The sequence below is a fragment of the Maylandia zebra genome, linkage group LG15, assembly GCF_041146795.1.
Source record: "Maylandia zebra isolate NMK-2024a linkage group LG15, Mzebra_GT3a, whole genome shotgun sequence".
Classification (NCBI taxonomy): Eukaryota; Metazoa; Chordata; class Actinopteri; order Cichliformes; family Cichlidae; genus Maylandia; species Maylandia zebra.
In genome coordinates, this window is record NC_135181.1 from 23,249,156 (window position 1) to 23,264,862 (window position 15,707).

General features: G+C 42.4%; 2 protein-coding genes across 3 annotated transcripts; both read left to right on the forward strand.

Moving 5' to 3' along the window:
* Nucleotides 1-10: 10 nt before the first annotated feature.
* nsl1 (NSL1 component of MIS12 kinetochore complex) lies at nucleotides 11-8,286 on the forward strand. 2 transcript variants are annotated; one of them, XM_004568434.3, is made up of 6 exons: nucleotides 11-261; nucleotides 1,827-1,899; nucleotides 2,004-2,137; nucleotides 2,394-2,448; nucleotides 7,103-7,170; nucleotides 7,264-8,286. In XM_004568434.3, the coding sequence occupies exons 1-6, from the start codon at nucleotides 70-72 to the stop codon at nucleotides 7,519-7,521; spliced, it is 780 nt and encodes a 259-aa protein (XP_004568491.1). In that variant the 5' UTR covers nucleotides 11-69; the 3' UTR covers nucleotides 7,522-8,286. The 2 variants fall into 2 exon arrangements, with proteins under 2 accessions (XP_004568491.1, XP_004568492.1); XM_004568435.5 differs by having other exon boundaries at nucleotides 2,007-2,137.
* A 542-nt stretch (nucleotides 8,287-8,828) lies between these two features.
* Nucleotides 8,829-11,208, forward strand: batf3 (basic leucine zipper transcription factor, ATF-like 3). The gene is made up of 4 exons (XM_004568436.4): nucleotides 8,829-9,106; nucleotides 9,450-9,554; nucleotides 10,533-10,577; nucleotides 10,754-11,208. The coding sequence occupies exons 1-4, from the start codon at nucleotides 9,032-9,034 to the stop codon at nucleotides 10,895-10,897; spliced, it is 369 nt and encodes a 122-aa protein (XP_004568493.1). The 5' UTR covers nucleotides 8,829-9,031; the 3' UTR covers nucleotides 10,898-11,208.
* Nucleotides 11,209-15,707: the final 4,499 nt, after the last annotated feature.

The window sequence follows — 15,707 nt, forward strand, 5'->3', positions numbered from 1 at the left end:
AGGACCGGTTCGTTTCTGTTCAGTTCCGGGTTGCGTTAAAAAAAAAATATAAACAAGTTGGCGGTAAAGATGGAGGCTGTAGAGAGTGAAATCTTACCAAGTGAGGAAACAAATCCAGAGTACAGGGTCCAGGTAACCTCGAAGAAAGTAGTAAGTGAGCAGGTGAACAAATACAAAGAACTTTTAAAGACGGCTCTGGACGGGCAGCCGGAGGACTTTCCGGAGGAGACGAAGCGAGTTTTACTGCAGGAGCTGCTGGCAGTGAGTCCGAGTCCTTTCTCACATTTTGGGATTGACTGTAACTGAACATGATGTGGGCAATGCTAAACTGTAGATGCCAGGCCGCTGATAGTTGTTTTAATGAAGGCGTATTTATAAAATCTTTGCATATATACTTTACAGCTTGATATTATTAAGCCACATCTGTTAAGCTCACCAGTAATAGTTATGAGGTCAGGCATTAGTGTCTGTGGGCTGTGATGTTAGCAGACCACACTGAGAGTAGGTGGAAGAGGGGAAATGGAGGTATGCTCTGGAAAGTCAGTTGAAGCAAGACAGGATAGATATGTGTGGATGAGAGGAAGGCAGGTGTAGCAGCGAAGATGCAAGGAGCGGATGTAGCGAAGGTAGAGGAGCCTAAATACCTGGGGTCACCTTTCAAAGAAATGGACAGTGCACGCGAGAGGTGGAAAAAGATGATAGTTGAACGTGATGAGACAAAATTAGATATAAGTACATCAGAAGGACAGCTCAGGTTGAGCATTTTGAGACAAAGTTGGAAAGGTGAGGTACAGATGGTGTGGAAAAGTGCAGAGGAGGGATAATGGCTCTATTGGACAATGGATGTTGAAGATGGAGTTGAAGAGAAGATGAGGATGCATGGGTTAGGATGAGATGGAGACAGATGATATGCTGTGATGACCCCATTTTTTTGATCTAGTTATTTTTACAAATCCTTTATGCACCTATGATTACAGACTGTCTGTGCCAAAAAGAGACAACAGACAGACAGCTGAAAAAATGCCACTATGGTGATTTTTTTTTTTTTTAATTACATAGAGGAAATCTGATATGGTGACAGTATTAAATTTCACTTAGGGGTAGTCTAAATGCTCTAGGATGGAGAATAATTAAATGGAGAGTGTGTAAATACTGTGTGTTTGTTTGTTTTGTGTTTTAAGTTGTGCTGACTGCTGTGTGGATACTTGCGTTATAAACTTACAATCTACAGATATTGCCGGCTGTCAGTATTCTAACGAATTATTTTATTGTAACCAACGCAGCGTTTGAAGTTTATGTTGTGACTCGTGTCAGTTTTTGCACTGACTAAATCCTCAAAGACAGGCATGACTGTTTTAGTCTTTTTATCACACTATTATTTTAAGTACACAGTAAGTGCATCCCACGTATTTCGAGCTATGTGCTTCATACTGAATCATCATCACGCTGCAGCAGAAGAAACCAAGTTTTCATGGAAATTTGGGGAAAACAGTGTTTCAGTTGTGCAGATTATTTGTAGCCCACTTTAAGCTTCATGTGAACTAAGTACAGAAACAACTGTGATCAACGTTTGACCTTTGTATGGAGGACTGTACAGTGTTCATATAATAACAGCAACAGAGTTTCCTGAAAATGATCCTGGTAGTCTTCTTTGGGACTAGATTAATCAGGACAGTCCTGCAAAATAAAGTGTAATATGGCTTCCTGTGTTGACCAAAATAGAAACGTTATCAAATTGATCTGATCCTGCTGCAGTTGAACAGCTGACATCATATTTTAATGTGTGTTGCCACTGATTGTGTGTTTGTTTATTTGAAACTGTGCAGAATTTTGAGGCTGCTGTTCAGGCTAACGTGTTGGTGAATGGACGGCCTTGGGAGGAGGCGCCCGATGATGAAGGTGATCCTTCGCCCTTTTCATACTCTTGTTTCAATTATTATATTTTAAGGAAAGCTTTATTAAGTCAACTATGCTGTCTGTTTCTCTACCACCAACACCCTCAGCAGAGGATGAAGCTGTAGATCTGGAAAGCCTCCTGGACGATACTATTGTTGAGACCACAAGAAGGCGCCGTACATTCCCCAAAAAGATCCTTCCTCATGTGGTGCATGCCCTCAAGGCTGAACGGAAAATCATGGTGGGGCTTTTTTTTTCTCCTTGTTTATTTTTTGATTTACCAGCTCTGATTATTGTGCATTACTCTCAATTTGAGTTTTTTGTATAAAAATAAACAAATATATTGAATAACTAAAGTGCAAAAGTGGCAAGTGTTTTTCAAAGCAAAGAGTATTTTCTATCTTTGAGAAAATGTTTATTGCTAATTATAGATTTCACAGAATCTTTCATGAACAGATATTTGTCTAAAGATTGAAACAAACTGTTTCATGTTTCAGGGGCTGTATGAGCAGGCCATCAAACCTCAAGAGGTGGTCAAAGATCCTGATCAAGGTAGTAGCCTCTGATCATTTCTATAGACACAGACATTTTTTATTTTAGCTTCTTCCCCAAATCTTTACAGGTATACCAGTGACTGTTCACCTGCAGCTGACTTGAATTGCTGAGCACCAGCTACAGAGTGCTGTACTGCTGGCTCAGGACAGTGTTACTGTCTTACTTTGGAGAGTAAATTTAGACATCTTATGGTTACGTGTAGAGTCAAAAAGAAAAACACATAAAGCGCCCTTTGTTCAGTGAGGGGGTGTTTGCTATTTTAAAGTGCATTTAGGAAGAACTGGTTCTTTTTCAAGGCAGACATGAAAGTTTCAGCATCACTGAAGTGAAATACCTAAACACATCAGTACTTCTTGTTCACCGTTTTTAGTAGAATGAAGCAAAGGCTGTGAATAAAAACATATCGGCAGGTTGTAAATGACTCATGAAGCGATAACAATAGTTTTACTGTAGTATCGCAGGTCACACAGTCATTCATACAGTTGCCATGAAAAATGTTTATATATATATATATATATATATAACTTAAACACCCAGCACGCCCCTGCGGGCGGTTTATCCTTCAAGCTCGGGTCCTCTACCAGAGGCCTGGGAGCTTGAGGGTCGTGCGCAGTATCTTAGCTGTTCCCAGGACTGCGCTCTTCTGGACAGAGATCTCCGATGTTATTCCCGGGATCTGCTGGAGTCACTCGCCTAGCTTGGGAGTCACCGCACCTAGTACTCCGATTACCACGGGGACCACCGTTACCTTCACCCTCCACATCCTCTCGAGCTCTTCTCTGAGCCCTTGGTATTTCTCCAGCTTCTCGTGTTCCTTCTTCCTGATGTTGCTGTCATTCGGAACCGCTACATCGATCACTACGGCCGTCTTCTTCTGTTTGTCTACCACCACTATGTCCGGTTGGTTAGCCACCACCATTTTGTCCGTCTGTATCTGGAAGTCCCACAGGATCTTAGCTCGGTCATTCTCCACCACCCTTGGGGGCATCTCCCATTTTGACCTCGGGACTTCCAGGTTATACTCGGCACAGATGTTCCTGTACACTATGCCGGCCACTTGATTATGGCGTTCCATGTATGCCTTGCCTGCTAGCATCTTGCACCCTGCTGTTATGTGCTGGATTGTCTCTGGGGCATCTTTACACAGCCTGCACCTGGGGTCTTGCCTGGTGTGATAGACCCCAGCCTCTATGGATCTTGTACTCAGAGCTTGTTCTTGTGCTGCCATGATTAGTGCCTCTGTGCTGTCTTTCAGTCCATCTTTGTCCAGCCACTGGTAGGATTTCTGGATATCAGCCACCTCCTCTATCTGCCGGTGGTACATACCGTGCAGGGGCCTGTCCTTCCATGATGGTTCCTCGTCTCCCTCCTCTTTCTTGGGTTTCTGCTGCCTGAGGTATTCACTGAGCACTCGGTCAGTTGGGGCCATCTTCCCAATGTATTCTGTTCCTTGTCTCATCCTGGACTGTGGTGCTGACACTCACCAGTCCCCGGCCCCCTTCCTTCCGCTTAGCGTACAGCCTCAGGGTGCTGGACTTGGGGTGAAACCCTCCATGCATGGTAAGGAGCTTTCTTGTCTTTATGTCAGTGGCTTCTATCTCCTCCTTTGGCCAGCCTATTACCCCAGCAGGGTACCTGATCACGGGCAGGGCGTACGTGTTGATGGCCCGGATCTTGTTCTTACCATTCAGCTGACTCCTCAGGACTTGCCTGACCCTCTGCAGGTACTTGGTGGTTGCAGCCTTTCTAGCGGCCTCTTCATGGTTCCCATTTGCCTGCGGGATCCCCAGGTACTTGTAACTGTCCTCTATGTCTGCAATGTTGCCTTCTGGTAGTTCAATCCCCTCAGTTCTGACTACCTTCCCTCTCTTTGTTACCATCCGACTACACTTCTCCAGTCCAAACGACATTCCAATGTCATTGCTGTATAGCCTGGTAGTGTGGATCAGTGAATCGATGTCTCGTTCACTCTTGGCATACAGCTTGATGTCATCCATGTACAGGAGGTGGCTGACAACTGCTCCGTTCCGTAGTCGGTATCCGTAGCCAGTCTTGTTAATGATCTCACTGAGGGGGTTCAGGCCTATGCAGAACAGCAGTGGGGACAGAGCATCTCCTTGGTAGATCCCGCACTTGATGGTGACTTGTGCTATGGGCTTGGAGTTGGCCTCTAGTGTTGTACGCCACATCCCCATTGAGTTCCTGATGAAGGCTCTTAGGGTCCCATTGATCTTGTACAATTCTAGGCATTCCAGTATCCAGCTGTGGGGCATTGAGTCATAGGCCTTCTTGTAATCAATCCAGGCAGTGCACAGGTTGGTCAGTCTGGTCTTGCAGTCTCGGCTGACTGTTCTGTCTACCAGTAGCTGGTGTTTTGCGCCTCTGGTATTCTTGCCAATTCCTTTCTGTGTCCCACTCATGTATTGACCCATGTGCCTGTTCATCTTAGCCGATATGATGCCTGACAGGAGCTTCCATGTAGTACTGAGGCAGGTTATTGGTCGGTAGTTGGAGGGGACCGGTCCCTTCTTGGGGTCCTTGGGGATCAGGACCGTCCGACCTTCGGTTAGCCATTCCGGGTGTCTCTCGTTAACTAGCAGCTGGTTCATTTGTGCTGCCAGACGCTCGTGGAGTGCAGTCAGCTTCTTTAGCCAGTAGGCGTGAACCATGTCGGGCCCTGGTGCTGTCCAACTCTTCATACTGGAGACCCTTTCTTGGATATCTGCCACTGTGATGGTTACTGGACCCTGTTCAGGGAGGTCGCTGTGGTCTGCCCTCAGATCCACTAGCCACTGAGCATTGCCGTTATGGGTTGCGTCCTTCTCCCATATGCTCTTCCAGTATTGCTCCGTCTCCAGCCTTGGTGGTGCTGTTCTCTTATTATTGTTCCCTTGCCACTGAGAGTACACCTTTGCTGGTTCTGTGGAGAACAGCTGGTTTATTCTCCTGCCTTCTATCTCTCTGGTGTACCTCCTCAAGCGGCTGGCCAAGGCTGTGAGTCTTTGCTTGGCAGTTTCCAAGGCCTCAGGTATGGACAGCTTGCTGTATTTCTTATGCACCTTCTTTGTCGCAGCTTTCTGCAACTCCGTTAGTTGGCTAACCTCCCTCCGTGCTACTTTGATCTTGCCCTCTAGCCTCCTTCTCCATGGAGGGTACTGCCCCTTGTGGCTGTTCAACTTGTAGCCAAGCATCTCACTGATCACTGCTGCCGTATTGTAGATCAGCTTGTTAGTGTCGGTAATTGTGGTTGTAGGTATTGTCCGTAGTGCTGCATTAACATCATCTAGCAGACTTTCTGAGGGTACTTCACGTAATCTTGGTAACCGGCTACGGGGGATCCAGGTTTCAAGCTATCCTATTTTTCAGGTCAGTTCCTCTCGCACTCAACGATCCTTCTCCTATCGCACTTGGGGCTATGTACCCAATCTCGGGTGGGGGTGATGATATCTCCCCCCTGACCTGGCGTCCTGACTCCTCCTTGCCGTAGCATTTGTGTTGTACCTCGTCAATCTCTAGCTGTGAGAGCAGTCCCTTCTTTCGAATGTTGGAACACTGAGCTACTAGTTGTTTCGCCGTCATTGTGGATGTTGGGTATCGAAGAATCCATAGGTCCGTCATCCTATTCATGTAGCCCCTTCCGCTACACACACATATATATATATATATATATATATATATATATATATATATATATATATATATATATATATATATATATATATATATATATATATATAGCGCCACTTTAAATGGTAAATGCACAGAATTTTCTACCTTATTTTGCCACTCAAAATTTTTATCAGTCATACATATATAAGGTATCACTCATTTACACACTTTCACGTTTTCCTACGTGTTAGTGCATTTTATCATTCTGTGAAACTTGAGATTCAGTATATTTCCCATTGATTCTTGGAGATGAAGACTGGAGCCTTCCAATTAGTACATGACCTACTTCTTGAGCCACAGCCGCCGAATCAATCGCTTTAAAATAAATTTGAATCAACATTAGCTTGAAAACGATAAATGATGCTTGAGGAGCAAATGGCTCAAGCAGATATGTTTATATGGTGTATAAATAGATGAGTTCTTCCACCAGTTTACTTTTAATCATTAGTTGTTATTCATCAGTGGCTGCCTTCCACAGTATGTCCTGTCTTCTTACCTTCACCCCCAACCGGTCGCAGCAGATGGCCACCTCTCCCTGAGCCTCGTTTTGCTGGCAGTTTCTTCTTGTTAAAAGGGAGTTTTTCCTTCCCACTGTCACTAAGTGCTTACTTGTAGGTGGTTGTTTGATTGTTGGGTTTTCTCTGTATTATTGTAGGGTCTTTAACTCAAGGTAACTGTTGTTTCGATCCAGTCCTATATAAATAAAACCGCAGTATTTGTCCAGATATAGTCACTGTTTCCTTACAAATTTTATACCAGACAGTATTCCCTTCTGCACACACCTAGAGTAAGTTTAGTTTCAGTATTTCCAATGATTCTGTGACTATTTTGTGATATTCTTTGTGTTAAATCAGTGTGGACAGTTCTTTTTATTTTGCAGCAAATCTCCACAATGCCTAAGCAGACAGACAAGACTAACTGTAGACACAGCTGACGTGCAGTTTACCCTCGATAACAGAGCCGTTCTTGTGTGTTTTACCAGAGAACATCATGAATGATTTGACAGCAGCCGCTCCTAGTGTGGTAAAGCAGGCCATCCAGGTCATAAAGGTAACACACTGAAAGCTCTTAGCAAGTTGTCCTTCATGTATAGAGTCACACCTTCATGTATGGAGTCATTACTCACATATTTTTTTTCTACAGTCAATCAACACTCTGCAAACACAAGTTGAAGGCCTATGCGAAATCCTCAAAATGAAACCCAGCCAAGCCTCTCTGGAGATACACAGAGAAGTGTTTGGTTTTAATGACCAATCAGAGGCTCCTTTTCCTCCTGCGAAAAGAGCCATGGGAAACAAGCAACCAATCAAGAGAGCTGTAGAGGAAGCAGCAGCCGCAGAGGGCTATGTGCCCCAAGCCAAGAAACCAGAGTGCTGCGTGGGAGAGGACAAGCTCGAGTGACACTTCAAGAAACATTAAACCAGTGTGAAATTCCCAAACACTGCAGTTCCTCTAATGGCCACTTGGCTGATCCCAAGAGCCAGCACATCCATAGACTCCCACATTAAAATGTCTAACTTTACAGCGGAAATAAATGTGCTTTACAAGCTGCTACAAAAATCTTTTGCTCTCTGTAACCTGCTCCACCCTCTTTAACAATTGTACAAGGTTTAGCTTTAGTATGATCTGGTCTGTGTCTGTATGCAGCTTGCCGTCCAAACTTAGCCAAAAACTTTTCACTGCTCTCTCTGTCAGCACTTCACCAGCACTGTGGTGGCCAAAATAGCAACACTGGGGCCTTAAAATATACCAGATTGTGTCAAAGTGGATACATCCCTTTTTAATATCCAGTCTGTGGCTGAAATTAATAAGTGTAAACATGATCATTCTTTTCCATGAAGCCAAACAGAAGTTTCAGTTCCATGTGTGGGCGGCAACAGAGATACTGTTTGGCAAGTCAAAAGCACAAATAAAAATACCTCAAACTGGCTGATTTGTTTGTCCACTTGCAAGGACTAAAGTAGCATCAGAGGTTTAATCTTGTGGAGTTACGTGCAGCATGTTTTTGCATATTATCTCAACTTGATCAGCATCAGATTTGTTAGTCTAAATTGATTTTTGTAAAGGAAAAACTGATTAGTGTTGAATCAAATGAAATCATTTATGTCATTTCTGTTATCTTGTGCATGATGTGTATATAATACAATTCCAGGGGCTTTGCTTGTACTTCTTTCTCATATTGGTCACTTTGTGGTCACTTTAATCCACTTTAAAGAGCTTCATAAACCTTAAATTTATGGTTAAAACTCCGTAAAAGCTGTCGGCTTAGTTAAATATATTGTTATGTCATAACTCTTTAAATCCCTTTTCTGTTTTTCAAAACTTTAACTGAGAGAAACTGTAAGTAGTGGATTTATAGTTGTCACCTGCAGAATATGGGAATGATCTGTGCGCACAGTAAAAACAGAAACTTTAAAACATGTTTATGAATGGAAGAAGTGTGTATTTTAATGCACAACATTTCATTCTGTAAATCTAACCAAATAGTTTTGGTGCATAAATCTAATGTGTGAGTGTAAACAGTAGCTGAACCCTAACCTCCAGGGTGAAAGTCCTGCGTCTCACCAGTTTGTTGTTTTTAAATAGAATCTGCTTCGTCTGTTGATTATCTCAGTTGGCTGTCTGGTAGTCCTGAAGACAGACTTCTTCCATATGCTAAATACAGGTTAACCATGGGGCCCCACAAGTCACGTGACTTACATTAACTGTGCTCGCCACTTCTTTAAAAAAGGCAGCGAAATTGAAAAGTAAGCTGAAGTGAAACTCGAGCTAGTTTTCTACCCAGTGTGTTTGAACTTGACTGGACTCAGTGCCCAGCACACACACACACACACACCTATCAGTCTCCTGACAGAACCAGTGTTAAGAACACCGTCGTCTTTCCTTTTAGGTTTTGATTTTAAAGCCTGTGATGTCAGTCTCTGGTTTTTCATGCCAGTCTCAACAGAATAACATCAGCACCAACCAGCTCTGTGAAGGATGGGAGGTAAGAAAGATCACGTCATCGTGTTTTTTCTTAACACGTGTACATTTAGGTTTGTTTTTTTACTGTTTACCTTCCTATTAATCCACGGGGAGGTCAAGGGTCAAGAGGTTTTAAAGATGGTTTAAAACATCATCTTGTGTATATAGGCTGATATCGCTATGGTCGCCCTCGGTGCTTCACATGGAGGTTGTGTGAGAAATAGGCAGATATGTGATGTAACGCTGCCAGTGTCCTCACATGAATCTGCACAAACAAACTCTGGTTAAGCAGTAAAAAACGAGACGTAAAATATCACAATTGTAGAACGTGTCAACGGATTATAGTGTTTGTTTGTTTGTGTCAGTGTTCGGAGGATGAGGGGCGGAGGATGAAGAGGAGAGAGAAGAACAGAGTTGCAGCTCAGAAGAGCCGCAAAAGACAAACTCAGAGAGCCGACCTGCTGCACGAGGTGGGTGAACGTATTTCTGCTGATCAGATTCTGATATATGCATTAAGTCGGTGTGTCAAACATATGGCACTTGGGCCCAAAGTGGCCCACCAAAAGGTCTATTTTTGGGCTCTTAACAGGTTTGCAAAATGTTGCAAATATTTTTTGCACTGTATTTTTTTCCTCCATGAAGGTTTATTTTGCAAGTCACTGAGAACAGATTGTGTCTTTGAGACTGGTTGTCTGAGACGTTAATTTCATCACAGCCAGATGACCGCCCGCTCACCTTTACAGACTTGTTACTGACCATAACACATCGGCTAAAGTGAGGTGGTTAAACCAACGACCATGCCAACACGTTTCTTTGATTTACAGCTGGAGTGTTTCTGGCTGGCTGTTTTGTTTCTCAAACTGTTTTAGGTTTTACTACAGTTCAGATCAAATTGGGCTGTATGTGGCTGATAAACTAGAGTGAGTATTTTGACAGGTCCTTTCTTGCTTGAAGCTGCTGGTTTAAAGCAAACTGTCAGTTGAAGAGCAAATTTACATGTGGACCACCGGGATAAAAATATGAAGTGAAATTGAGTTAATTAATATTACTTTTATAGCTTTTTTTTTTTTTTTTATTTATTAATAAAAAAAAAAGTGATGCGTGTCTCCTGACTGTTTGTTGGCTTTTGAAATAGGGCAAGGAGAGTGCTCTCTGATTTCTCTGTCTCCATATTCTCAAATCCAGAGATGACTGAGTGCTTACAAGCTGGGACTGCAGCAATAAAAATCCCATTGTGCATTTATGCAATGAATGTGTGGCAGCCACATTTATGTGTCTATGCAAAAATCACATTTCCAAAGTTACAATCCCAATCAAAATACCCCAAAGATGAAATGTTCAGTCTAGCTTTTGTTTTCAAATAAATATTTTTTTTTTATTCATATGAAAGCTTTTGTTTTTTAATGTAACATGTATTTCCCACATTGTTTCCCCCTCTTCACCTCCAGGCCTGTGAGCTGCTAGAGCAGAGGAACAGGAAGTTGAGGAGAGAGGTAAACACACTGCTAATTCTGTCTCTGTTCGTCTTTTATAGACAATTTTATTTTATACAAACAGCAGCAAGTCCTGTTTGTATGAAATGCATAAAACACAGCAGAAATGAAAGCAAATAGTTCTGGTGTACCTCCATTGCTTTTACACAGCAGTAACAGAGTGAATTCATCTCCAGGTGGATTCTCTGTCAGAGGAGCAGCACCTGCTGACCGAAGCTCTTAGAGCCCACGAGCCCTTCTGTCCCATCATGCACTGCTCCTTTGCCTCCTCCACCTCTTCCACCCTGCAGCCCGAGAACATGGCAGCCCGTTCTGTCTGAGGCAGGGAACAAAGTCTCTGAAGACGAGTTAAACTTCTGAATGTATCTGAGAGTTGGTGTCTCTGTAATGCTGCAGTGAACCTCTAGAGAGCGCTGTTCACCACGCTTACACACAGTGACGATGCAACAGGTTCGAGCTGCTGCTGATCTGAAATCCAGGTGAAGAGCATCCTCTGGTGGTGCTGTTATAGAGCTGATCATGTTACTGAGAGCAGACCTGAGCTGCAGCAAATACGAAGCTATCAGTCGAAAAGTAACGTCAGTGTAATATTGTTATCTTTGTTGTGATCAGAATAAAATACTGACTCATTCGTATGTGGACATATGTTTAACAAAAAGGATCTGGTTATACATTTTCACTGTTCCTAAATGATGAAAGATAGGCCATTACTATTATCTCCTTCTTCTTCTCATAGAAGCTAGTCTGAAGCCTTTGCTCATAAAACAACATTAGTTTAATCAGGGATAGGGATTGAAAGAAATTACACATTAAGTAGCCACTTTATTAGGTACACCTCACTAGTACAAGACTGGACCCTATTTTAACCCACAGAGCTGCTATAATTCTTCATAGTGTAGCGTAGCTTCAGCGAGGTGCTGGAAAGTTGATGTGATAGCCTCACACAGGTCCTGCACATCCGTGATGAGAATCTCTTGTTTCATGACATTCCAAAGATGCTCTATTGGATTGACATCTGGTAACTGTGGACGTCATCCATGTATAGCGAACTCCCTGTCATGTTTTAGAAACCCGGTGGAGATGAGTTTTGTGACAGGGTGTGTTATCCTGCTAGATCGTGACACACCCTACTCATCAATAATCACTGCTCAGGCTTAAACATTGCTCATTTGGTACTAAGGGGCCCAAAGTGTGCTATGGAAATATCTCCAACACCAGCAGCAGCCTGAACTGCTGTTACAACGCTAGATGGATCCATGCTTTATGTTGTTTTCACCAAATACTGATTCTACAATACAATACCAGCCCAGTGAGCCAGTGTGAACGGTAGCCTCAGTTTCCCGTTCTTAGCTGACAGGAGTGGTAGCTGGTGTGGCCTTCTGCTGCTGGAGCACATTTGCTTCAAGATTGGACCTGTTGCGCATACAGATATTGCCTTCTTTGGTTGTAATGAGTAATTATTTGAGTTCCTGTTTCTTTCCTGTCTGCTCAAAGCAGTCTGCCATTCCCCTAAGACCTCTGACATCAACAAGGCATTTTTGCCCAGAGGACTGCATATTTTCTCTTGTTCAGACCATCCTCTGTGAACCTTAGAAATGGCCTTAGAAAAATCCCAGCAGATCAGCAGTTTCTGTAATGTCCAGACCAGCCTATCTGGCACTAACAACCATACTGAGTGCAATGTAGTGTAAATCAGATTTCTTTCTTCCTCCGATGCTTGGCTTGAACTCCAGCAGGTTTTTCTGACTGTGTCTACGTGGTGTGGCAATACAGTTTCCTAAAGCACAAGACATATTAAAAAAACCCGTTAATAACCTGTTTATTAACTTTAATTCAGAGACAGACAGTTTCTGTGAGAATGCTTCTTCCAGTAGCTGTTTCACTCTGCCAGTGATTAAAAAAAAGTCAAATCTTAAAAACAAATTTTATGATAATCCCTAAAGAAGCTGACACTGAAGTAAAATGTTCCTTTAGCATTATTTTGTGCTGCTATATGCTAATACGCCATGAGCCCTGGTTGAAAGAAAAGCACAGCAATGCACTTTATTTTGCACTTAAGAGACACATGAAATGTTAGCATGTCAAGTACTAAACCCACAGACCACACTTTGAATCAAAGCTTTGTTTTCTAATGCACGGTGGTGCAGCGGTTAGCACACCGTCTCCCCACAACATAAAGGTCCTGGTTTTAAATCTCCTGGTCACATGGGGCCTTTCTGTGTGGAGTTTCCATGTTCTTCCCATGCTTGCCTCTCAAAGTCCCACAGTGACACCACACCAAACAACGAGAACGTTAAAACTGCTCACCGTGAATTGTGTGTGTTTGTGTGGGTCAAAATCACAAAAGGTCAAGCTCACCAGACCTGCATGATGTATGAAAACTGCAAAATCTCTCAATTGTGTCACGGGCTAATTGCGAAGCTAATGCTCACCATCATCAGTTTAAGTAACAGAAACGTCTTTGAGGACATCACATCCTTTTACTTGAAGTCCTGTCATTTTGAGCATATGAATAGAAATCTATAAGTTGGTAAATGCTACCAGTTCTCCATTTTGACCGCAACTGCATCAGAGTTTAAGACAGCACAGTACAGAGCCCACTTCAGTTTTCCTTCCTCCTTCCTTCCTTCCCCCTTCACATGAAGAGGTGAGTGGATCATTTCGACACAGAATATGATGAAGCAAACCACCAGAGACCAACCATTTCGTAGCAAAAGATTTCAGGGAAGCCAAACGGATGCTTTTCTTCCACAAACCTGCTGATGAATTCTTTGAAGACAAAAAGAAACAAAGTGGGAAGGTGAGCTGTTTTCAGCGTGTTAGAATTACAGCTGGCAGTAGGCGGCTCCATGGAAAATCAGTCAAAACAACATTAATGATGTCTACATAATGAATAAATTATAATAATATGTATTATTAAAGAGGTGTGATGAATAGTAGGTTTTAAACTTCTTTAAAACTTTAAATCTACTTAGATTCTGGATATTTTTTAACATTGGTGGAATTTTTTAAATAAACACTTAAAGAGATATGTCACTTCACAGCAAAAAGGTCCTGGTCAAATTCACATTTGGGCCTTTCTATGTGAAATTTGCATGTTCTCCCTCTTTCTGAGGAAGTTCTTTCCAAGTACTCCCACTTCCTCCCATAGTATGCTTTCACAGTTTCAGGATTCCCTGAAACTTTCCCTCTAAAATCCATCTAACCACATACAGGTCAAATTTGACTGGGAAAAGCCTCTTTGCACACTTTAAGAGAAGTCATTAATTTTCAGGTTAAAAGAATTTATGGTAGTGGGGATAGGCTGCAGCAGGTCAAATTTAACCCATACTCTATGTATAGTGGCAGAAATAATTATTTGATCCCACGTAAAACATGTTATAGTACTTAGTGGAGAAAACCTTGTTGGCAAAGCCAGCGATAAGATGTTTCCAGTAGTTGGCACTGAGGTATGCCTTCAGGACCCTAATGTGCTTCTTCTTTAACCACTCCTTTGTTGCCTTGGTGATATGTTTTGGGTCACTGTCATGCTGGAAAACATGTCCATGACCCATCTTCAGTGTTCTTGCTGAGGGAAGGAGGTTGTGGTCCAAGAATTTACGATACATTGTCCATTGATCCCGGTGAAGTTCTGTACCTCTAAAAGATAAACAGCCCCAAAGCATAATGTTTTCACCTTCGTGCTTGGCTGCGGGGATGGTGCTCTTTGGGTCATTCTCACCTTGCGGGGCACTGCAAGACTTCAATCTATCAGATCATTAAAAAACTCCATGTAATTTTGGGCTGATCCCCCCCCATTTCTGCATGCGTGGAGCTCCAGACCGAGGGTTATTTTATATCACACCAACAGCTAGCACCTTCTCACTTGCCTTCTTGCTGATGGTCATATTGTCAAATCGAGCCATGTGCGGATCGTCCCTGATGTCCTTTGACGCCTCCTCTGGTCTTGCCCATGGTGATAGACAGGTTGGAATGAAAGAAACTTATTCTGTGGACAGGTGTGCTTTGTACACATAACAAGTTTAGCTCATGAGTATCTGATTTACTGGTTGATTGACTGATTGGAATCTGTGTGTCACATGGGCACACTGCACCTGTGTGAACCAGAATTCTAGCTGTGTCGTAGGGGATCACACACTTATTTCACTAAATGACACAGAAATCAATTTATAACTTCGATGTAATGTGTTTTTTCCTGGAGTTTTGGTTGATATTTTCTCTTTTCATTAAAATAAAACTACCGTAAAAATGAGAGACTGGTTATTTCTGCCAAATTCAGTTGGGATCAAATAATTGCTTCCCCCAGCGTGAAGGTTAAAATATTCCACAAGTGGTTTTAAATTATTTCTAATGTTCATTTTATTGTCCATGTGTCTGAATACTTTGGAAAATGAGGAAGTTTTACCTTTTACAGCCTGAAGAAACGAATCATGTTAAGCTGTTGAATTTAAGAGAAAATATTTTGCAAGGATATTGGAAAAAAAAATTCTTAGGACCCAGAAAAAGCTGACCTACCGTACATCCACTCATTAATCTGCTGCAATGTAAACACCACTGGCCAAAAAACAGTACAAAATGTTTTCTAATGAAACACAGATCAACAGTTTCAGGGGAAAAAAAAACTTGGACAACTCCCAGTTGCCTTACTGTGCTGAACTCCACCCATCAAGGTCTCCAAGTTACACAAATTAAACCATATTTGGCCTGGCTTCTCCAGTTCCTCAGACATCCTCAGGAAACTGGCAGCACAGACTCTATGAAACTGAGCCAAGACCAACGTATAAGTGAACCATTCTCTAAAACAACTCACCTTGCACAATAAGTAAGGAAACGCTGCCCAGGCGGAAACGAATATGTCACTGACTTATTCAGAGGAATCCAGTAGGCAGCCTGCTGAGACAGATAATTAAGCTACAAATATATGTTCAATCACACAGAACAAAGATAAAGGCATTCAGGCACCTACACAGCTGTCAAGTAACACCACACACACAAATATCCACAGAGTTCTGCTGAAATTCTGATACAATCTTTCATTCTGTGTACAGATAAAGAATGATGAGAACAGGGCTGTAGGAAATGTTTTAGAAATGCTGAGATCATAAATCAGATGAAATTCCATAGTAAAAT

Coding starts and splice junctions, on each gene's coding strand:
- nsl1 (XM_004568434.3), top strand. CDS start 70: ATGGAGGCTGTAGAGAGTGAAATCTTACCAAGTGAGGAAACAAATCCA. Junction 2,138..2,393: donor AGGCTGAACGGAAAATCATG/GTGGGGCTTTTT, acceptor TTCATGTTTCAG/GGGCTGTATGAGCAGGCCAT. Junction 7,171..7,263: donor AGGCCATCCAGGTCATAAAG/GTAACACACTGA, acceptor TTTTTTCTACAG/TCAATCAACACTCTGCAAAC.
- batf3 (XM_004568436.4), top strand. CDS start 9,032: ATGTCAGTCTCTGGTTTTTCATGCCAGTCTCAACAGAATAACATCAGC. Junction 9,107..9,449: donor AGCTCTGTGAAGGATGGGAG/GTAAGAAAGATC, acceptor TGTTTGTGTCAG/TGTTCGGAGGATGAGGGGCG. Junction 9,555..10,532: donor GAGCCGACCTGCTGCACGAG/GTGGGTGAACGT, acceptor CTTCACCTCCAG/GCCTGTGAGCTGCTAGAGCA.